This window comes from Blennius ocellaris, assembly GCF_963422515.1.
Source record: "Blennius ocellaris genome assembly, chromosome: 24".
NCBI classification, from domain to species: Eukaryota; Metazoa; Chordata; class Actinopteri; order Blenniiformes; family Blenniidae; genus Blennius; species Blennius ocellaris.
In genome coordinates, this window is record NC_137673.1 from 16,370,497 (window position 1) to 16,395,531 (window position 25,035).

Sequence of the window (25,035 nt, forward strand, 5' to 3'; positions counted from 1 at the left end):
TCCCTGGGGTAAGGGGGCCTTGAGCCATCCCAAACATGAAAAGTGCTGGGCACTATCCCTTCCTTTTTTTTTATTGCTGTGTGGTGCATTAACATTGGGTGCATGGATGGGCAAGGCGGGGTCCCAAAAGAGGGTGGTAGGGCACCACTGCTCTGTAGCCTTCCCCACCGGAAAGTTCTCCCCATTCCGCCTGATCCGTCACCCCCGCTGTGGGTGTATGTAATGTGTTTAAAACATGCTTCACGGGTGTGGCAGGGCTTGACATTAAGGATTAAGGTTTAATGGAAATGTATACGCGTGGGTGATGTATGACTTCAACCAAGATAACTTTTTATATAAAAACAACTAGTAGTTTCTTTAAAAATCAAGATATCTCAATGAAACTCAGGGAAGGTGTATCTCTTTTTACTCTTCAATCTGAAGGAATAGTAATCTATATTCTAAGATTGTTCTCCACAGCAAAAAGCCCAGAGTTGAATTAACACCCATGGTGTGCATTTTAGGCTAAGCGTCCTCAAATAAACATTTAATAATAATAATGATAATAATAATAATAACAATAATAATGTGTATAATGAACACAGCTTTTTGCTGTGTTGGTCTGAAATAAATTTGATAGTATTAAGATTGAAGCTGCCACACTCTACTGCAACATACTACGACATACTACCACACCATATTTATTGTATTCGTCACTTTTTATCCATATGCATTTTGTAAATAACATTATTAATGCATGACATGTATTTTTACCATAATAAATCAAATCCTGTCCCTGTTTCTCTTCCCCTTCCTGCTCAGTCAACATTTTTGTGAACCATAAAAAGATATGAAACTTCGGGATTAGAAAATCAAAATAATGAAAAATATGTTGTTTCAGTTGAAGTTGACTGAGTTTTTAAAATGTTCTGGTGACGATCTGAATCTTGACAGAAGGGAAAAATTCAAAGTAGCGGACAACGAGGAGTTTCACCGACGAGGTAATTAAATATTAACTAACTTAAAGGACTCATATTCTACTAAATGGACTTTCTGGTCTTTAAACATCATAAAAGTTCTATTTGGGGTTCATAAACATCCCCAAAGTGTTTTTTCATTGAATCCCTCCAGCTTGAGTTCACAGTGATCTTTCTCTGTTCTACCTGGTGGGGGAGCTCAACACCTTGATTCTATTTGATGACGTCACAGAGCTGGAGAAGCCCCGCCTCCAGGAAGATTGACATGAGGAGAAACCAAAACAAGACACGCCCACCAATGTGCCAAGGAGCCTCTTCTCTGCTCTCTGTCTCTGCTGCTTCACATTGAACTGCTGTTTTTGTTGTTCCACATCTGTTTTCCCCTTCATGTCCACTGGAGAAAATGTGTTTTCACCTTCATGTCCACTGGAGAAAATGTGTTTTCACCTTCATGTCCACTGGAGAAAATGTGTTTTCACCTTCATGTCCGCTGGAGAAAATGTGTTTTCACCTTCATGTCCACTGGAGAAAATGTGTTTTCACCTTCATGTCCGCTGGAGAAAATGTGTTTTCACCTTCATGTCCACTGGAGAAAATGTGTTTTCACCTTCATGTCCACTGGAGAAAATGTGTTTTCACCTTCATGTCCACTGGAGAAAATGTGTTTTCACCTTCATTTTCCGCTGGAGAAAATGTGTTTTCAGGTACAAGTATGGTTTTTGTTGTTCCACAACTGTTTTCACCTTCATGTCCACTGGAGAAAATGTGTTTTCAGGTACCAGTATGGTTCCTCACTATTTGTCTTGTGGAAGAAGAAGCACAGCGGCCAATGTGGCTGGACTTGTTGTTCTTTTCCACAAACAATGTTTGTTTGTGAGCGACTCTTCACCAAAGAAGCTTCCAGAACTACGGTACTTTGAAACTGGACTTCCTCAGAAGCTCCTCTTGAAACCTGCTGCTATTCCCACAATAAAGACTGAGGGCCGAGATGTGTCAGTACATTACTACAACTACCAGCTGAGCTGCTGGCTACGTCACCCAGGGGGTGGAGGAGGCGGCTGTGGGCTGGGCCGCAGTCTCCGTGAGGGTGGAGGAGGGGGAGAAGCTGAGAACCACCATCATGAGAGGTGACGTCAGCTCAGTCCAAGAAATAACTAGAATTTCACTAGTTGTGAGTGTTTATACTGGATCACCCACATTATTAGAGCAGAGGAGGGACTGTGAAACATGAAATATACACAATATGGGTCCTTTAAATAACCTTTTTACAAACGAGAGTGATAATTTGGTATTAGCTTTTTCCATTTTAGCTGGTGGTGGCCCAATTTTACTATTAATTGATACATACATTTATGGAAAAAAAACTAGTGCTGTCAATTAAAAAAATAAAAATTGCACAAATTTCTGTAATTGCGATTAATAATGTTTTTTTTTACTGAAGACTGAAGCGTGGAATTGATTTTTTTTAAACCACAGAATTTATATCAACTCAACACATGCAGACTATATTTAAATTGATGTAATGTTTTTTATAACATCCCTTTAGCTTTGCATGAAACTGTTTCTCTCCAAGATCAGCAAAATAATAGTAACACAAATGAACAAACATCTAACATAAGTCTAGGTTTTGATAGAGTGCAGCTCCACCACTGTGAGATTTTGAATATTTCCACAAACACAGTTGTAAACTTATTACATGAACAAAGTGGCAATAATATACTTTAATACACACTGAGAGAGAAAGACAGTAACACCCATTGAGAGAGAGAGACAGAGAAAAACGCACACAGAGAGAGAAACACAGAGAGAGAGAGAGAGAAACAGAGAGCGAGCACTCACACACACACACACACACTCAGAGGGAGAGAGGGAGAGAGAGAGAGAATACAGGAGAACCAGGGGATGAGAGAAAGAGGAAAAAATAGTATTTTACCTGTAAGTATTTCCGCCAGGTTTAGTAGTTTCTTATATCCTGGTGAGCCAACATGGCAACCTGCTGTCTTGCTGCAGAATTACTTCTGTTGTCGTTATATTCCTCTTTACAAAGTAAAATTAATTACTTTCACTTTCTCAATCAGTCTTCAGGAAACTTTTTTAAAGTCAAACTACCTGCCTTAATATTAATCCACTAGGTATTATGCTGCTCTGTAGTCTCAGTGCTACACACAGACGCTGCACGTTAGGCTGCTCAGGTAAGGGAGTAAAAAAACTATAAAAAAAACTGAAGTACACAAAATACGTTAATTACGTTAAAAAACGCATAAATTAATTAAAGTAATCCGTTATTTTTGACAGCACTAATATATATATATATATGTGTGTGTATCTATATATACATGTGTGTGTATCTACATGTGTGTTTATCATTGGTTAAGTTAAGTGCTTTTTAAATAACCATAACATATTTGGTGTTTGGATCAGATCTGTTTCAGAGTTTGAGTTGATCTGTGTATATTATTATTATATATTATTTATTTTTATTTGTTATTATTTATCATATCATATCATATATCCATTTCTATTGTATTCTACTATTTGATCTTGATAGGAGGTTGAGCCGGTCTTTTGTGCGGTCCTGAGGCGGGAAGCTGCTGCAGGTTGATGTCCTCTACTGCCCCCTGTCGGCTAGAACATACACGCACATGAACACACTCAGGCTCACACACGCACTCACAGGTATTTCGCCGTTGTGAGTGTCCAGATGTCCAGTGGAATCTTCAATGTCTAAATTAAAAGAATGATTCTTGTAGCTGCTCTGTCTCCGCTCTGCCTGAAGGTACAGGGACTGAAGGCCAGATTATGTTCTCCGTTCTGCCTGAAGGAACAGAGACCTGAAGGCCAGATTCTGTTCTCCGTTCTGCCTGAAGGAACAGAGACCTGAAGGCCAGATTCTGTTCTCCGTTCTGCCTGAAGGCCTGATTCTGTTCTCCGCTCTGCCTGAAGGCCTGATTCTGTTCTCCGTTCTGCCTGAAGGAACGGAGACCTGAAGGCCAGATTCTGTTCTCCGTTCTGCCTGAAGGAACAGAGACCCGAAGGCCAGATTCTGTTCTCCGTTCTGCCTGAAGGAACAGAGACCTGAAGGCCTAATTCTGTTCTCTGCTCTGCCTGAAGGAACAGAGACCTGAAGGCCTGATTCTGTTCTCCGCTCTGCCTGAAGGAACAGAGACCTGAAGGCCTGATTCTGTTCTCCGCTCTGCCTGAAGGCCAGATTCTGTTCTCTGCTCTCCCTGAAGGAACAGAGACCTGAAGGCCAGATTCTGTTCTCTGCTCTGCCTGAAGGAACAGAGACCTGAAGGCCTGATTCTGTTCTCCGCTCTGCCTGAAGGAACAGAGACCTGAAGGCCAGATTCTGTTCTCTGCTCTGCCTGAAGGAACAGAGACATGAAGGCCAGATTCTGTTCTCTGCTCTCCCTGAAGGAACAGAGACCTGAAGGCCAGATTCTGTTCTCTGCTCTGCCTGAAGGAACAGAGACCTGAAGGCCTGATTCTGTTCTCCGCTCTGCCTGAAGGAACAGAGACCTGAAGGCCTGATTCTGTTCTCCGCTCTGCCTGAAGGAACAGAGACATGAAGGCCAGATTCTGTTCTCTGCTCTGCCTGAAGGAACAGAGACCTGAAGGCCTGATTCTGTTCTCCGCTCTGCCTGAAGGCCTGATTCTGTTCTCCATTCTGCCTGAAGGTACAGAGACCTGAAGGCCTGATTCTGTTCTCCGCTCTGCCTGAAGGCCTGATTCTGTTCTCCATTCTGCCTGAAGGTACAGAGACCTGAAGGCCTGATTCTGTTCTCCGCTCTGCCTGAAGGCCTGATTCTGTTCTCCATTCTGCCTGAAGGAACAGAGACCTGAAGGCCCGTAGCTCACAATCGATCCGTCATGTTCATTCCATCAGGAACGTTCTCACCCGTTCTGCTTTATTTGACACTTTTTGAGGTCCGGACTTTGACGGACGCCACTTTGATTGGTCGTAGCTCGTGTGACGTCACTCTTCCTGAAGCCTACCATGAGCTGCCGCCCGGTGACGCGCGGCCGCGGGGTTGTGCCGGTCAAAGTGTGTGTGTGTGTGTGCGGGGTTGTTGTGCGTGACGGCGGAGCAGAGAGCATCTGGCACGGAGAGCGCAGCGCTCACGGTCCGTCCCGCTCTCACCTCACTGGGGGACACTTCTGTCTCTCGGTCAAACCCAGGAGCGCCGTCCCACCACAGGTGCGCACACTTCTCACGCAGAGTTTCGCGGGACGGTTTTTGCGCACGGACAATTTTTACGCAGACAGTTTTCACGCACAGATTTTACGCACAGACAGTTTTCACGCACAGTTCTTACGCACAGCCAGTTTTCACGCACGGAGAGACACCGTGGAATGTGGTGCTGAGGCGGAGCAAGACGGAAGTGGAGAGGTTGAGACGGAATCCGGAGCGCCGCAGCGGAGAGTTGAGACCGTGTGGAAGCACCGGGACGCTCCGATGGTATTTCTGTGGGACGCCAAATACGGTACTTTGTCTTCTTCCTCTGCCTCGCCAGCATCACGCGCTGCGGACGGAGGGTCTTTACTTCTCCTGCTTTAATTCACCTGCTGTTAAATTCCTTAGTCATCAAGACGCACTGATATTCAGTCACCCTCCAGCGCTGCCTTCTGCATTTTTAATTTCATCCAAATCATTATCATAACTAACACACACACACACACACACACACACACACACACACACACACACACACACACACACACACACACACACACACACACACACACACACACACACACAGACCCCCCCCCCCCCCCCCCACACACACACACACACACACACACTGTCAGCTCAGGGTTTTGAGATATTACTGAGAATTTTAAAATGCTGAATTATTAAATTCTGTCAGTTAAACGTAAAAATACGATTTATGCAGAATTCGAAAAGAAAATGTTCAAACATTCAGAATGTCAAGAACTATTGTTCTACTAATCTGACAATACTTCACAAAAAGTCAAGCTTAGTCCTTTATTTATCTCACACACTGTTTATTCTGCACAGTATAATGTGCAGTTAAATGCTGCGAGTACATGTTCCCAAACAGGTTTTTATGGGATAGACAAATGTGATTTTTTTTTTAAGTAAGTAGCAACACATATGACTATTAAAAATATTAAAGAAAATTAAGGCATGTGAAAGATCAAGGATGAATATAGGTACATCAGTGTCAGCAGTACAAGTACAAATGCAGTTATAGGGGAAGATCTGCTTCTTAATCTTCCAATTGTATTCTGAATATATATAAGTTGTTTAAAATGTCATTTCATCTAATTAAAATAATTTGCTCAGTACAAGTCAAACTCATTCTTAATAGCAGAAGCAGCAAACTGATTCATATTTCATCTTTCCATTGGTTTTAACTTCAAGTGCTGTATTCCTCTATTTGTCCCATAATCTCAGTTTATATTTCATATTTATTTCCATATTTGTCATATTTAATATATTTTTTTTTTTTTTATGTGACCATGCAGCAGACACTAGATTGATTATTTTACTGATGTCACGCACTCTTTAACCCATTCTTTTATTTTGACACCTCTCTCAGTTCCGGTACCATTTATTAAACATTGTTTCATGTTCCTATCAGGGAGGAAGTAGTGTCAAGCTGGAGGAATCTAACAGAATGAGGATTTCTCCACGATTAAGGATTCCAATGAGATCATGAAAGCTGGGAGTCACCTTCAATCCAGCCGTTCACCATCAGCACAACAGAAACACATGAAGTAAACTTGATAGATAGATAGATAGATAGGTAGATGTTGAAAAAAAAAGTTGAATCATAAAAGCAGAAAACATTACCGACAAACACCAGGTCAATGATGACCATTGTATATATTACTCCGACTAAGGACATAATAAAATCATCAGCGTCTGGTTTCTGCAAAGATTTCTTCCTGTTAGAGGGAGTTGCTCCTTTCCACAGTCGCAAATAAACCTGCTTGCTCGTGTGGACATGTTGAGCTTTTCAGGAAAGGGAAAAAAATTTTTTTTTTTATCAGCGTACATATTTGTTCGTCTGTCCCTATGTCTAGATTATGTCAAAACTACAGCTCAGCTTTAATGTAAATTTTCACCACAGGTTATATTAGATAGATGTTAGGCCCTGGAAGATTCCATTACATTTTGGAGGTGATTTTGATAAAAACATTTTTCTCAGTCCAAATAAACATTTGGTGGCCATCAGAAATCTGTGATTACTCTTGTTGGTAGCTTCTTGCAGCTGACTTCACAAGAACGAAGGATATTTAATAAAGTGATGGTTTTTCTATACTTATTCACTGAAGTCAGAATGTAGGAAACTGGAGTGATTCCAGATAGACTGGGAAAGTTTGTTCTGAAGAGAATACTGTTATGGGGGACATCCTGTAGCTGATCTCTCTCTCTCTCTCTCTCTCTTCTCTCTCTCTCTCTCTCTCTCTCTCTCTCTCTCTCTCTCTCTCTCTCTCTCTCTCTCTCTCAGACCCAGCCCAGGGTCGGCGCTACACGCCTCCCTCCAGCACACTGGCGTCGGGGGGCAAGATGGCGGAGGCTTTACCGCTCGGAGCAAAGGAGGCTGGAGGAGGCGCCGCTCTGGTGGGCAAGCTGCGTATGGCTGAGCGGGGGATGGTGGAGGTATGACCATCATCACTGTGATGTTCCACTGGTTATGGAATGGTGTAGTAAATGTTACACGGAGATGGAAAGTAATGTTGCACTCTTTTCAGAAACTTCTGTTCTCAGTGACTGATTGTGATTAAACATCCAGCCGAAATGTGGCACATATCCTACAGATTTTACTTGAAAACGTCATGTAAAGGCGAATGTATGTACTTCGATTAGATAAAAAGCTGCTTCACTCTTTTTAAGCATTTGCCTTTATTTACAAACAAGGTTTTTCATACAAACATCAAAAATAAAAGGCAAGTAAATATACAAGCTCAATTAATAAAAAGTTGGAATAATGTGCAACATTTAAAAAAAACCTGCACAAACAATCCATTTTACTTGTACAACACCTGTATTTCTCAATCATGTTGCCCGTCACTGTCCTCAAATTCTAAATGAGAAGTGTCTTGGTTTTTTTATCTGTTCAGTGTTGAATAAAATATGTTTTAAAGAGAAAAAAACAAGAATATGATGTGATGTTCCAGGTCATCTCCGATCATCCAGGAGAGTTGGTGAAGACAGACAGTCCAAACTTCCTGTGCTCGGTTCTACCCACCCACTGGAGGTGCAACAAGACACTCCCCATCGCATTTAAGGTCTGAGCTGTACAAACATTCTTCCCTCTAATCAATACCTCACACACACTTCAAACTGCAAAAGCCAAACCATGAGCCTGTGAGTACTGGAAGTTTTCACCACATGTTCTGTAATGTCAAAAACAAGTCCAGTTCTATTGGGTTTCACAAGATTTTTATCGTTTCACTCTTTTCTGTAATTATATTTCCTCCTCTTTGGACCTGATTGGAGAGTGTAGAGAAGCATGAGACATGAATTTAGAGTCAAACGCCAGCATCAAACTGCCTGCTTTTATTAATGACAAAGCTTTTTACACACTAAGTCTGACGGCTCTGCACAAGACGTGTTTCATGTATCGATGTGTGTGGTTGTGGACACTTTCCTGCACTTTAAAAAAAACATGCATTTGTGGAAAAGCAGCTTTTAGCTTCTGAACACACAACAAATGGATTTACTGAACTTAATGCATTAGCTCTTACACTGGTGTGTTTTCTGTCGGGTGCATTAAGTTCTTTCTGAAATATCACAGCTGCTCACTCATAGAAGACCAGTGGGAAACGTTGCATGTCTTCATGGAATGTCAGTGTGGTTTGTCCATCGTCCAAGTTGAACATCTTGATTGAATATGGGTAAATCAACAACCAACAATGGCACAGTCGAACCAATCAAACTAGTATTTCAGGGGCTCCTAGTTTGATTGGTTCAGTCAAATGACTAAATGGAATGAATTTAAATTGTGTTTCGGTCTTAGGTGGTGACCCTGGGCGATGTTCCTGATGGAACCCTGGTCACAGTCATGGCTGGAAATGACGAGAATTACTCAGCAGAGCTTCGAAATGCCACGGCGGCCATCAAGAACCAAGTGGCCAGATTCAATGACCTGCGCTTTGTCGGCCGCAGCGGAAGAGGTACAGACACATCTGTTCAGCACATCTGGAGAGTTTGGTTGTGGCCGGATTTACAAGGGTGTGAGAATGCATTGAATCTTACATGGGGTGAAGAAGTGTGCTCAGAATGACAGTTGATTTTAATGGTGTGGACCTCACCTGAGGAAACACTCATGTTGTGGAGGTATGGATCAGCTCAGAGGGCCTGCTGTGTCTTCCCTCCCAGTAGCTTCAGTGGGAGTTTGTGCTGTCTGGTTTCACCTGCTCAGTGGGGCTGATGGTCCTCAGGCCCAAAACACATGCTCACAGTGGTTGTGACTAAGGACTGCTCTTCTAATCAAATCAAATCAATCTTTATTTATACAGCACTTTTTAGCACAGTGAAGTAACACAAAGTGCTTTAACAAGAATTAAAAACAGTGCAAAGATAAAATGGATGAACAAAAAGCAAATGAACACACACCGGAGATACACACCATAAGTGAAGACATGCCTAGTGATATGTTTAATTCTGTTTAATCTGAGTTCAGAGAGAGAAAGGTGTGTCTTCAAATCAAGCTTCAGTTTCACCTGGTTCCACTGATCACTAAATTAGTGTATCAATAGAAGTGTTTCCTGATGATCTTCCTCCAGGAACCAGGTAGAAAGTGAAGAGTAGAGGACCCAGGACTAAACCCTGAGGAACACCAGGTTTAACTTTAGTCTGAGCTCAAGAGTTGTTAACATGAAAGAACCTGTCTGATCAATCTGATGGACCAGAAAGTGAGAAATGTCTGATCACCAAGAAAAGGACCACAGCAAATACGGGTGGAGCTGGAGGTGGAGCTACCATTAACAGTGTTGGGATTCATGGTTGGTTATTAGTGTGAAATTACTGTAAGTAATAGATTACTGAAAGTAATGGATCACTGGAAGTAATTTATTAAAAATTTAAATGATTAATATAAGTAAACAGTCATTTACTCATTAATACCTCAAAATAATTGAGTACCGTATTTTCCGCCCTATAAGGCGCACCTAAATACCTCACATTTTCTCAAAAGCTGCCAGTGCGCCTTATAACCCGGTGCGCCTTATATATGGAAGAATTGCTCTACTCGAGACTGACATTTGACAGCTGAACAACCAGAAGCTTTTATTTTGACAACTCTAACTTCGGAACCGGATCTTCAGAGCGGACGACACTCCACACAACACCTTCATCACTCATGGTTGCACACCAACATTCTAACAAACCAAAATAAACTAGATGAAATAATGACTCCCTAAACTGGGGGACAAAAACACATAAACACAATCAACACAACACCAAGCCCAACAACAACCCACAATAACCTCCAACAACACAAAACATGAATTTGTCGCTGCAAGGCATGATGGGACATCATGCCTTGCAGCGACAAATTCATCTTGAGCTCCTCAGTGCAGCCGATAGCTGCAATGAATTATGGGAGTTTCTGTTTGTGGTGTTTTAAATGCAATTATTGGGGGTTATATTTGGTTTGTGGTGTCGGTAATAATTGTGTTGTGTTGTGTTTTTGTTGCTTAGTTCATGTAGTTTAGTTTATTACCGGTAGTTGTAAGTTGTCAACCAGTAGTGAATAAGGTTTTGTGTGTAGTGTCCTCCTGGCATAGGCTGCAGGTAGGACTATCAAAATAAAGTGCATGCACCTCTCTGGGTGTTAGAATCAGTGGAAAATGTAACCTAATGGCTTTGAGCTATGAAGGTTGCTGACCACTGGTCTATTGCATACGCCTTATACTGCAGTGCGCCTTATATATGAACAAAGTTGTAAATTATGTCAATTGATGTAGGTGCGCCTTATAGTGCGGAAAATATGGTAATTACTTAAAAGTTAATAAAGTATCAAAACAATGTATTAATGAAAACTTAATATTTTGAATAAATTGGTTATTTCTCAATGAATAATTTGTCTTGTTTTTAAAAAGGTTTATTTAAGTGAGTTAATATTTCTGTTTAAATATAACAATCTTAAGTAACAGGGAAGGCATGAGATTCGAGCACAGACTGTTACAAACCAGTGAATTGTCAACAATAAATACACAATAATTACCAGGAATCATTCAATTCAGCTAACAGTGTGTGTGTGAGATGTGGGTTGCATGAGATGTGTGATGAGAGGGAATGGGTGTAATGACCTTGAACGTCCATGGGGTAATGAATGAGTTGGGGTCTTCATCCAAGATGGCGCCTCTGATGTGATTTCAAAGACCCAAAATGGCAGCCCAGTTTCAGTTGGCAGAAAGCAGAGTTACCAGGGTGACAGGGAGATGCTGTTGGAGGTCATGTGATGACCGGACGGTGTTGACGCTGTGCTGCGTGCCAGAAATCTAACTGGATGTGGAAACATGCAGCCAGAACTCTGGTGATTGTGCAGATGTGGTTAGTGGTCCGGGTGCTAAATGTGGCTTTGTCTGTGCGTCTATCTAATCGTGATCAGATAATAGCACAAGTGGGCAGTGGGTGCACAGGGCTCACGTGCGCAACGGGTTAGTGAAGGAGAAAGGAGGAGAGAAGAGAAGAGGACAGTTCTGGCGAGGTTTTGCTAGCACGATAGCCCGAGAGTTATCCACAGAAGCTGGGTTGGCTTGTTCAGGCCTACCCAGTCTTTGGTAGTTGTGGGATAACGTTAGCCTGGATGGTCGTGCGCACGTATGGTTGTTTACATAGAGAGCTATCTGCGCGCAGGAACAAACTACTTGGAAACGGAGGAAGGGAACAGCATCCCGGAGTCTCACAAGCACAAAATCAAACACACAGCAATACCAATAGCATGTTATTCTACCTTTCCTGCCCAGACAAAACCTCTTTACTTGGTACTTGGTTGGACGGGAGGTGAAACGTGTCCCTGCAGCTGGGGGAAATTCTTTGATTTGTGGCTACATGCAGCTCTTTTGCGTTCTGGGTAACGGAAGGCTTGAGTTGCATTTTGCGTAGAGCAACACAGGAGTCTGCAAAACGTGCTGTGAGTGATCTGGTGCTTCTTGCACGAGTGCAAAAGTAAGCTTCAGGTTGGCAGGCATGGGGAATTGCACGGCTGGAGGGGAAATAAGTTGGCTTGCAGCTGTGTGGGTCCTGGTGAAGAAAAGAAAAAAAATTAAAAGTAATCCCACTGATTTTTCTGCTCCTCCATCGAGGTTAGACAGTTCCAGTTGAGTTCCCGTGGGTTAACACGCAGCTCTTTGTGTCCCCCATACGGAGTTTCGTGTCTTGCCTAACGCAAATCTGTCTTGGAGAGAACTTGTTCCTTCCCAGGCTGGACGTTGTCTTCCGGCATCGTCCAATCCTGAGCGGGGTTCACATCAGAGTTTCCGGCTGGTGATGGAGGCTTTGAATCCCCCTGGTGGGGAGCTGCAGGGATGCAGCTTCCAAGGAGTGGGTTTGGAGTCCATTGGCAAATTTTTCCAGCGGTAACCACATGGTCCTTTCTTCTCAAAGAAAGCAGCATTGCAGTGTTACTATTATAGTGTTACTATTGTAGCATTACTATTGTAGCCTTACTATTGTAGTGTTACTATTGTAGCATTACTATTGTAGCCTTACTATTGTAGTGTTACTATTGTAGCATTACTAGGTTCAAGGTTCAAGGTGTTTTTATTGTCATCTCAACTGTAAAAGCCAGCTTTCACAGTGAATGAAATTCTTATTTTGCCGTCTACCCTGGAGCCGACATACATAAATAAGTAAGCATATACGCAAAAAATAGAATAAAAATAGAATAAAGTGAAACATAAAATAAAATAACAGAGCAGTGCAAAAATATTAGTAAGAATATTACTACTATTGTAGTTACTATTGTAGAGTTACTATTGTAGCGTTGCTATTGTAGTGTTACTATTGTAGCATTACTATTGTAGCATTATTATTATAGCATTGTAGTGTTATTATTGTAGCATTACTATTATAACATATATTAGTGTTACTATTGTAGTGTTAATATTTTATTTAGCATTACTATTGTAACGTTACTATTGTAGCATTACTATTGTAGTATTACTTTTGCAGCATTACTATTATAGTGTTACTATTGTAGCATTACTATCATAGTTACTGTTGCAGTATTACTATTGTAGTGTTACTATTGTAGCATTTCTATTGTAGCATTATTATTATTATTATACTGTTACTATTGTCACATTATAATTGTAGCCTTACTATTGTAGCATTACTATAGTAGCATTACTATTGTAGCATTGCTATTGTAGCATTATTATTATTATACTGTTACTATTGTCACATTATAATTGTAGCCTTACTATTGTAGTGTTACTATTGTAGCACTACTATTGTAGCCTTTCTATTGTCGCATCGCTATTGTAGCATTACTATTGTAGCGTTACTACTGTAGCATTACTATTGTAGAGTTATTATTGTAGCGTTACTACTATAGTGTTACTATTGTAGCCTCACTATTGTAGCCTTACTACTGGAGCCTTACCATTGTAGCATTACTATTGTAGCTTCACTACAATAGTAACGCGACAACAGTAAGGCTACAATAGTAATGCTACAATAGTAAATTGTACTGTTACTATTGTAGCATTACTATTGCCGTGTTACTAATATAGTGTTACTATTGTAGCATTACTTTGCAGCGTTACTATTATGGTGTTGCTATTGCAACACCATAATTAGTAGTGTAATAACTGTGTTACTTATAATAACACTATAAGTTGCGTTGTTATTGTACTGTTACTATTGTAGCACTACTATGGTAGCAACACTATTGTAGCGTTACTATTGGACCAATACTATTATAGTGTTACTATTGTGACGTTACTATTGTAGCATAGCTATTGCAGCATTATTATTAGACTGTTACTATTGTAGCATTACTATTATAGTTACCTTTGTAGCGTTACTATTGTAGCATTACTCTTGTAATATTACTATTGGAGCATTGCCAGTGTAGCATTACTATTGGAGCGTTACCATTATAGTCTTACCATTGCAGCATTACTATTGTAGTGTTACTATTGTAGCATTACTATTGTAGCATTATCATTATAGCATTGTAGTGTTATTATTGTAGCATTACTATTATAACATATATTAGTGTTACTATTGTAGTGTTAATATTTTATTTAGCATTACTATTGTAACGTTACTATTGTAGCATTACTATTGTAGTATTACTTTTGCAGCATTACTATTATAGTGTTACTATTGTAACATTACTATCATAGTTACTGTTGCAGTATTACTATTGTAGTATTACTATTGTAGCATTTCTATTGTATTATTATTATTATTATACTGTTACTATTGTCACATTATAATTGTAGCCTTACTATTGTAGCATTACTATTGTAGCATTACTATTGTAGGATTACTATTGTAGCATTGCTATTGTAGCATCACTATAGTAGCATTACTATTGTAGCATTTCTATTGTAGCATTATTATTATTATACTGTTACTATTGTCACATTATAATTGTAGCCTTACTATTGTAGCATCACTATAGTAGCATTCCGATTGTAGCATTACTATTGTAGCATTACTATTGTAGCGTGACTATTGTGGCATTGTTATTGTAGGATTAGTGTTTTAGCATTACTACAGTAGCATTACTATTGACGCGTCCAGCAGGACGGTTTCTTGTCTGTAGGTCAAAGGTTAAATACATACCAGCAGGAGGTCAAAGGTTAAATATGTACCAGCAGGTGCAGGAGGCAGGGATCAGCAGAGTTTTTGGTAAAACCAGTTGTAATTTTTATGGTCAGACGATGGCAGCTGCTGAAAGTCACTAAAAAGTAAATTGTAATCTAACTAAGTTACTTTTAGAAACAAGTAATCAGTGAAGGAACTAAATTACTTTTTAAAGGAGTAACTAGTAAACAGTAATCAGATTAGTTTTTATAAGAAACTGGGGCCACACTGGTAAATATTGGGGTTTATATTAGGTTTTTAGTGTTGGTACTGATTGTGTGGTTGCTTAGTTCATGTAGTCAGTTAGTTAATCTAGTTTAGTTTAGTTTATTAGTTGCAATTCGGCAACTGGGAGTGAAGAGGATTTTGTGTGTAGCGTTCTCCTGTCATGGTGTTCCTGTTTGGTTCAGTGTGAAAATAAAAGCCTGTGCCACTAATAGTAGGCATAAAAGGTGAGCCCAGCTTGAGTTCTATTTTTACATAGCATACTACACATTTATAGCAGTTGTAACTTTATTTAATTCTATTTCCTTGAAAAAACCACAGAACCTCCTGTGCTTTAATCCCCTGGTTCTGATTTGGTTGATGCATTTCTCAACAGACTTCACATTGTCAAACTTCAGGTAATTGCTGCACCAGCAGCAGTTGAGTACTGGGTGGCGAGCTCAAAAAAGGTGACTGCTGTCTGGATGTTCATTAAACGCTGTACTTTAGGACGCACTACTATTATACTTTCATATCAAGGTGGAGGCCACAAAACATTGTCCTGCGGGCCGTGAGTTTGAGACCCCTGGTCGAGAGCTTTAATGAGGATGAGTGGAGAAGGAGGTGGAGCTGGAGGTGGAACTACACCTAACACCTAACCCTAACATCTTGGCTGAGTCCGTGGCCACCCCATTACCGCTGACCATGTGACCCAGAAATTCCGTTTCTCCTTTCAGGAGGCTGCACTTAGCAGGGTTAAGTTTCAGGCCGGCCTGGTGAATGGCGGTGAAAACCTCCCTCAGATTGGCCAGGGCCCCTTGTACCTGCCTGTGTGCACCAACAGGTAGTCCAGGTAGACGATGCAGTGGCTCCACGGAACATCAGATACGACTCTCTCCATCAGCCATACGAATGTCACTGGCACATTCCAAAGTCCAAATGGCATCACTCAGAACTGCCATAGTTCCTGGCCAATGCTGATCGCAGTCTTGGGTTTAGCATCCTGGGCCAGCTCCACCTGCCAGTAGCCACTCCGCAAGTCAAGGGAGCTGAACCAGGTGGACCCAGTGATCCAGTCCAGGGCATCGTTGATACAGATGAGGGGATACGAGTCCTTCTTTGTGATGCTATTGAGGTGCCGATAGTCCAGGCAGAACCTCCAGTCACCATTTTTCTTTTTCACCAGCACAGCCTGCACCGCCCATGGGCTGTCAGACGGCTCGATCACTCCTGCAGCAGCCATGTCACTGATCATGTCTGCTGCAGCCTGGTATTTGCGAAAGTCAGTCTATGGGAACGCAGGCGGATGGGCTGGGCTGAGCCAGTGTCGATATGGTGCTGGACCAGTCCGGTCTGTGTGCAGTCCTCATTTTTAGTGGCAAAAATGTCTGTAAACTCCTTCACCAGTGGTGCTCGGCAATATTCCTGGCCGAACCAGAGAAATGGTGGACCCCGTGTCCATGAGAGCCTGGCAGCGCACAGAGTCTAGCGCACAGCTCAAATAAAGTCCTCTGGTGGAGTCACAACGCCCCACCAGCGTGCAGCCTTGGAAGGGTGTGAAAGGTTGGGATGGGGAGCCTTTCATCTCCTCATCCCGTTTGTGTTTCCCTCCGGCATGGCAGTGCTGGCTCTCGGCGTGAGGGCGTGGCAGTTGCGCGCAATGTGGCCGCAGAAGTGGCAGCAGAAGTTTGAGTGCTGCGGACCCCGTCTGGGTGAAGACGTCCAGTGCCGGGCTGGTCTTGGCGACTGGACTCAGCAGACCTCCTCCAGTTCTTCCTGGCCATAGTCGGTCATCTGGATGCAGGGTCAAGTGCCGGACCCCACCCACGGTGAGGAGAGGATAATCTCAGCACGCTCTGCCTCCTGGAGTGCTTCCTCCAGGGTCTTGGGTGTGACGAGGCGGACGTGCTAGCGGAGCCGTTTGGGGGTGAGTCCCCGACCGCCACTGCACAAACTGCCACTCGAGGGCCGAGGTCAGTTCGCCCAGGTCCAGATCTTCCTCCGGTGCCAGGTCCAGGAGTATCTGCTATGCTGGTCCTTCCAAGGCGAAGGCAAGATGCATGGCGGTGTCCTTGTCTCCCCAGCCATTGTGCGCCGCCACGATGCACACCTGCTTCAGGTACAGTTCAAGCGGGTTCGTTCCATCATAATTGGGCAGCTTCACTGTCGCTCTTGGTGTGGCAGCCCGGGGCAGGAATGCGGTGGGGTGCCTCGTTGTCACCGTCATGGTGAGCTCGCAGGTCGCTGTACCCATCCAGGTGACCGAGCATCCTCCACTCTTCGGCTGTCCAGGCTGCTCTCTCTGTGCTGCAGCCAGCTGCGTCTTGAAAAAGACGGTTGTGCTCTTAGAAGTGGGATCAGGATGGAATCACCCAGATACCAATGTAGCACTGCTGTGCACATACATGGACTAGGAGACTCAAGAATGCTCAGGAATTACTTTATTTGAACCACACATAGTACATGCGCTGCTCAGAGGGGTGCGCTCAGTCGCAACCGCCCCGTGACTCGGTGTCACATGAAATGCACATGAACCACATGTAAAACAGACACACTGATACACAAACTTTAACTGTAAGAACAGACACACAAATACACAAACTATAACTGACTGCGACAGTAAAACTAAAACACGGAACTATAACATGTAACTAAGGCAACATATAAACAAAGTTACAAGAGGCACTTCCTATGGTCCTTTGCGCCGCCACCCCTTCACTGCACAGCAGTCGCTACAATATGTTGTATTTTTTAAGTGGTTTATTCAGATTTTTCTATGTGTAAGCATTATCATTTGTTGTTTGGTGAACAAATACACCAATAAAACATGTATGTATGTATTTATTTATTTTCAAGTAAAAAGCAGTGTAATGTGATTCAGCCAATCAGTGCAGCAGACACATTAACCTATGAACTTACTGCTTCCTATGAACTTACTTTGAGAGCACATATTCCTGGTGACTGCATGACTTAAATATAGTAATAAAACATTAAGCAATTTTTGCAAAAAAAGAAAAAGGGACACATTTATTGATGTCTTCACTCTAAACCACAACAACCGACATGGTGAGTGATCATTATTGCCTATTTGGTGGTTTAGAGCTGAATTCTGACTCCTGGTCTTCTCGATGCAGTGTTTATTTATGTCATTAGATCCTTTGAACCAAATATGTTTCTTCCAGTGGAGGTTTTGGTGACTGGCAGCAGGACTTAGTGTCTTTGTGTTTGAGGCCTAAATGAAAACTTGCAGTGTGTTTTGCTTTGTGCTGCTGTTGAGGCTCCATCAGTGACATTCTGCTGTTGACGTTTCCATTCAGTGGTGTGTTTAAGTGGCGGGCTGGTAAACCTTTCATCTTTATCACTTTGGCTAAATATCCTGTGTATTGGGTCACATAATATTGTTTTAAATAGCAGAGCTTTTACTGTATGTGCGAGAGTTTTTTACATGTGCGGTGTGCACATTGTCAGTGCTCAGTAGGAATTAATGAGAGATCCCCAACAGCACCATCACTGAATGATTGAGCTCCCTCATAGCACCAGCAGAAACAAATCTCTGGTGCAGCCACTGCTGCTGGCTGGCTGCAAACTGTGGAATGGATTTCTGAATGGAGGCGAGTCTCAACGAGACGCAGAGTAGTGAGTCAGGAAATCCATTCCACAGTTTGCAACACGCTGGCCGGCTCGCATTGTCACGTTGTGCTATTCGACTGTTCATGGCATGTCGCTGTTTGGATGTATTTTACACTCAAAACACCACAAAGCATCGCAGCCATGTGCAATCTATGCAAAGCAACACATTTGATGTTAGCAAAGCTGTTGTACAGTGAGGCGGTGGTCTGCCGCCAGACGTCAGTGTTTTTAATCTCCAGCTCTCCAGGAGAACAGCTCTGACATCAAAACACTGAACAGTAACTCCTCCAGGCTGTCAGCAGGCGATTCACACCTCCGTTAAGCTGCATCCTCCTCCACGCTAAACTCCCTGAAAATAGTCCCAATCATTCTTGCTGCATCAGAGCTGGAAACATTCTGTTGCTGCTGCCTGGCTAAAGAATTTATCCAGGGATTAAAACAGTTTTTGTGAGGTTTTTAATATAGAACTAGTTTATTATGATATGATGATGTCATGCAGACCCCCACATTGTCCACATGTAGCTAAAATACTTTTTACTGCTTCCTTTTCTGACCTTCTACTAACCTCAAGTTGTTGTTTGAGAGAATACATGCAAACATTCCTATATTTCATACTTTACTGTGGAGAGCAGTTTATTACAGCCTCATATAAAATCAACTCTAATGATAACAATATTGAAGCAAACAGAGCTCTGGTATCAGAATAGTATCGGTATTGGCAAATATCCAAGATCAGGTGTCGGGATCGGATCGGAAGTGAAAAATCCTGGTGCTTTTAGACCCAATTTCCACACCATTTTTTAAACCATACTATGTGTTCTTTGAGTTTGAGCTTAATATCATGAATTACTCTCTGCAGATGTTGTTTTCCTTGCTGTTTTTAAAATGACGGTGGTGAAGCCCCTTCTGAAGAAGAGTCATTTAGACCCCAACACTTGATAATTACCCAGCAGTATCCATCTTACCTATTCATAGCAAAGTTTTTACCCAATGAAAGGACTTTTTTTAATAGAATGGAAATCAGTCTAGTTCAGGATGAACCACAGTACTGAGGACAATCCCGAGTAAACATTGTTAATGACCTTAGTGATAACATGGACACTCAGAAGCTTTCTGTCCTGGTGCTACTGGATCTCAACTCCTGGTTCTACTGGATCTCAGCTCATGGTGCTACTGGATCTCAGCTCATGGTTCTACTGGATCTCAGCTCCTGGTTCTACTGGATCTCAGCTCATGGTTCTAATGGATCTCAGCTCCTGGTTCTAATGGATCTCAGCTCCTGGTGCTACTGGATCTCAGCTCCTGGTGCTACTGGATCTCAGCTCCTGGTGCTACTGGATCTCAGCTCCTGGTTCTACTGGATCTCAGCTCCTGGTGCTACTGGATCTCAGCTCCTGGTGCTACTGGATCTCAAATCAACTAGTTTTATGAGCTCATAACCTGCCCGGTAACCTGCCAATACCAACTAGTTTTATTAGCTCAAAACCTGCCGGTAACCTGCCAATACCAACTAGTTTTATTAGCTCATAACCTGCCAGTAACCTGCCAATACCAACTAGTTTTATTAGCTCATAACCTGCCGGTAACCTGCCAATACCAACTAGTTTTATTAGCTCATAACCTGCCGGTAACCTGCCAATACCTACTAGTTTTATTAGCTCCTAACCTGCTGGTAACCTACCAATACCAGTGCTGGTGCTGATGGTAGGAAGACATTCTCAATACGTTTACAGGACCTCATGGCGACGTGTGCCATAACTTTTTTTTACTTTTTTTAAGTCTGCTTGTTGACTGAGTAGCAGGTCAAGCGGGTTGTTCAGTTATTATCAATCACTGATTCATGTCGCCAGATACAGCTTTTCAAGCCTGTCAAACATTCATATTTAGTCCAAAAAAAAGCATTACAACCAACGAGGAAACGGGACGAGAGAGAGAGAGAGAGAGAGAGAGAGAGAGAGAGAGAGAGAGAGAGAGAGAGAGAGAGAGAGAGAGAGAGAGAGAGAGAGAGAGAGAGAGAGAGAGAGAGAGAGAGAGAGAGAGAGAGAGAGAGAGAGAGAGAGAGAGAGAGAGAGAGAGAGAGAGAGAGAGAGAGAGAGAGAGAGAGAGAGAGAGAGAGAGAGAGAGAGAGAGAGAGAATCACTCCAGTTTCCTACATTCTGACTTCAGTGAATAAGTAAATAAAAATCATCGCTTTATTAAATATCCTTCGTTCTTTTGAAGTCAGCTGCAAGAAGCTACCAACAAGAGTAATCATATATTTCTGATGGCCACCAAATGTTTATTTGGACTGAGAAAAATTGTTTACTGAGTTTTGATAGTTAAAACTTGTTCAGTGTCATTTGTGTAGAAGACGTGTCAATACACTGAGCAGACGACACATTCTGTTCTTTCTTGTCTTGATTTTTTATGTTCGCTGGTGAAGTAATCCAAAAGTAACTAAAAGTACTCTGGTACATTACTTTTTTATTTTAGTACTTACAGAAAGTTACTGATTACATTTTTTCACAAGTAACTTGTAATTGTAACTGACTACAGTTTTCAAGTAACCTTTCCAACCCTGCTGATGTTTAAAATGAATCCATGATGTGTTGAAGGAGACTTTCTTCAGTTTGATGCTTTTTGTCGCAGTGTTCAGTGTTTCCATGGCAATGTGCATCGTTGAGTCGCTGTTCTTTTAACTCTGAGCTGTCGTTGTGGACGAACCAGAAGAATTCTGTCCTGAACCAAAAGCTAAACAAGGTTCCTGAAGCCAGTCTTCAGGTTGTCTTTCAGAAGTTTTGACACATTCCTCCCTCTCCTCTTCTTCCAGGGAAAAGCTTCACTCTGACCATCACGGTGTTCAGCAGCCCCCCCCAGGTGGCCACATACCAGAGAGCCATCAAGATCACAGTGGACGGGCCGCGGGAGCCACGTCGTGAGTCCTTACTCTGCTTCTCCATCAGTTACAAACAGTCTCACTACTCTACACAGAGACACACACACACGCACACACACACACACACACACACACACACACACACACACACACACACACACACACACACACACACACACACACACACACACACACACACACACACACACACACACACACACACTCTATTACTATTGTAACTGAGTACTGTATTGATTAGTAGAAATGTATGGCTATACTCACTGAGTAGTGTATTTATGTGCAGTATTTACTTGTGAAGTTGATGCAGTAATTAGAGTAGTTAAACTGTCACTTATGAAGTTGATGCAGTAATTAGAGTAGTTACACTGTTACTTGTGAAGTTGATGCAGTAATTAGAGTAGTTACACTGTCACTTGTGAAGTTGACGCAGTAATTTGAGTAGTTACACTGTTACTTGTGAAGTTGATGCAGTAATTAGAGTAGTTACACTGTTACTTGTGAAGTTGATGCAGTAATTAGAGTAGTTACAATGTCACTTGTGAAGTTGATGCAGTAATTAGAGTAGTTACACTGTCACTTGTGAAGCTGATGCAGTAATTAGACTAGTTACACTGTCACTTGTGAAGTTGATGCAGTAATTTGAGTAGTTACACTGTTACTTGTGAAGTTGATGCAGTAATTAGAGTAGTTACACTGTCACTTGTGAAGTTGATGCAGTAATTAGAGTAGTTACACTGTCACTTGTGAAGTTGATGCAGTAATTAGAGTAGTTACACTGTCACTTGTGAAGTTGATGCAGTAATTAGACTAGTTACACTGTCACTTGTGAAGTTGATGCAGTAATTAGACTAGTTACACTGTCACTTGTGAAGTTGATGCAGTAATTTGAGTAGTTACACTGTTACTTGTGAAGTTGATGCAGTAATTAGAGTAGTTACACTGTCACTTGTGAAGTTGATGCAGTAATTAGACTAGTTACACTGTCACTTGTGAAACAAACAAAGGAGACACTTGTGTTGACGAGAGAAAACATTGAACGTGAACCAATGAATTGACGATGAGAACTGATCACACTGATCACTCCAGGTCATCGGCAGAAGATGGACGAGGTCAAACCTGGTTCGCTGGCCTTCTCTGAGAGGCTGACGGAGCTGGAGCAGCTGAGGCGGAGCTCCATGAGAGTGACGCCTCCTCACCACCATCACCACCACCATCATCATCATCAGTCCTCCACCAGTGGCCGGCAGCCTGCACCACTCAGCTCCAACAGCTTCTCCAGCCCCGCCCACTCCCACATCACTGCAGGTACCAGGGCAGATTGAGTACTTGAAAAAATGTGTGTGTCTCTCACCATCTCTCTTTGCAATGTTTATGGTACCACCATTACTACTATTATACTCACGGACTAACTCTGGGGTATAGTCACAGAATACTGTAATACTGTACAACCTGTGGAGTGTACTACTGTACAACCTGTGGTCTCTATTACTATTGTAACTGAGTACTGTATTGATTAGTACAAATGTATGACTATACTCTGAGTAGTGTATTTATGTGCAGTATTTCGGTATTGTAATCAGAGTAGATTGCTTACATGTTGTGAAGGGAGGAGTTAAACTGTCACTTGTACAGTTGACACAGTAATCCGAGTAGTTACACTGTTACTTGTGAAGTTGACGCAGTAATTAGACTAGTTACACTGTCACTTGTGAAGTTGACGCAGTAATTAGAGTAGTTACACTGTCACTTGTGAAGTTGACGCAGTAATTAGAGTAGTTACACTGTTACTTGTGAAGTTGATGCAGTAATTTGAGTAGTTACACTGTCACTTGTGAAGTTGATGCAGTAATTTGAGTAGTTACACTGTCACTTGTGAAGTTGACGCAGTAATTAGAGTAGTTACACTGTCACTTGTGAAGTTGACGCAGTAATTAGAGTAGTTACACTGTCACTTGTGAAGTTGATGCAGTAATTACATTAGTTACACTGTCACTTGTGAAGTTGACGCAGTAATTAGAGTAGTTACACTGTCACTTGTGAAGTTGATGCAGTAATTACAGTAGTTACACTGTCACTTGTGAAGTTGACGCAGTAATTAGAGTAGTTACACTGTCACTTGTGAAGTTGACGCAGTCATTACAGTAGTTACACTGTCACTTGTGAAGTTGACGCAGTAATTACAGTAGTTACACTGTCACTTGTGAAGTTGACGCAGTAACTAGAGTAGTTACACTGTCACTTGTGAAGTTGACGCAGTAATTACAGTAGTTACATTGTTACTTGTGAAGTTGATGCAGTAACTACAGTAGTTACACTACCACTTGTGAAGTTGACGTGGTAATTAGAGTAGTTACACTGTCACTTGTGAAGTTGATGCAGTAATTACAGTAGTTACTTGTACTTGAACAGTAATATTTGAATGTTCATCATTCCACCTCACTTACCAGGAATGTCCCTGGGTTTTCTTTGTTCAGACTCCAGACAGATGCAGTCATCTCCATCTTGGTCCTATGATCAATCCTACCCCTACCTGGGCCAGATTACCACGCCCTCCGTCCATACAGCCAATCCTCTGTCTCCTAGTCGCTCCTCGCTGAGTGACCTGTCGTCACGACTGACAGGTAGGTTGACTAGAAACACTTAGACAACACACCAGGACTGCAATAGGCAGTAACCCCTAACCTTTTCCCTCTCTCAGGTCCTGACCTCACAGCATTCGGTGACCCCAGGATGTCCTTGGAACGACCGTTCACTTCCCTCCCGTCATTGCCAGACTCCCGTTTTTCAGATCCCCGGGTGCACTACCCTCCCACAGCAGCAGCCTTCACTTACACCGCATCCCACAACCCTGTTTCCAACAGTGCCCTTGGTATCACCATGGCAACAGCAATGGCAACCACGCCATCAGGACGGTACCACTCCTACCTCCCTCCTCCTTACCCTACCAATACCCCCCATCAGGCTCAGAATGGACCCTTCCAGTCCACGTCCTCACCATACCATCTCTATTACTCTACCGCCACTGGATCCTACCAGTTCTCCATGATGGCTGGGGGTGGAGGAGGGGCGAGCAGTGACTCCCGATCACCACCAAGGATCCTCCCACCATGCACCAATGCCTCCACAGGCCCCTCTCTCCTGCACCCCTCGGTGCCCAACCAGAACGAAGGCGTGAGCGTAGAGGTGGAGTCCAGTCACAGTGGATCTCCTACAAACATGGCTGCTGCTGAAGCAGTGTGGAGACCCTACTGACAAATTATGACACATGAAACATGGCTGCTGCTGAAGCTGTTTGGAGTCCCTACTTAACATCATGACACATGGCTGCTGCTGAAGCAGTGTGGAGACCCTACTGAACATCATGACACCTGGCTGCTGCTGAAGCAGTGTGGAGACCCTACTGAACATCATGACACCTGGCTGCTGCTGAAGCAGTGTGGAGACCCTACTGAACATCATGAAACATGGCTGCTGCTGAAGCTGTTTGGAGTCCATACTGAACATCATGACACATGAAGCATGACTGCTGCTTAAGCAATGAGGAGTCC

General features: G+C 42.5%; 1 protein-coding gene across 1 annotated transcript; it reads left to right on the forward strand.

The window, feature by feature from the left end:
- Positions 1–5,412: 5,412 nt before the first annotated feature.
- On the forward strand, positions 5,413–24,739 carry runx1 (RUNX family transcription factor 1; the record flags this gene model as incomplete). The annotated part of the gene is made up of 8 exons (XM_080519762.1): positions 5,413–5,440; positions 7,436–7,587; positions 8,106–8,216; positions 8,948–9,104; positions 21,401–21,505; positions 22,574–22,792; positions 23,962–24,084; positions 24,186–24,739. 8 exons carry the CDS (start codon positions 5,413–5,415, stop codon positions 24,737–24,739), a joined length of 1,449 nt encoding a protein of 482 aa, XP_080375888.1.
- Between the last annotated feature and the right edge of the window lie 296 nt (positions 24,740–25,035).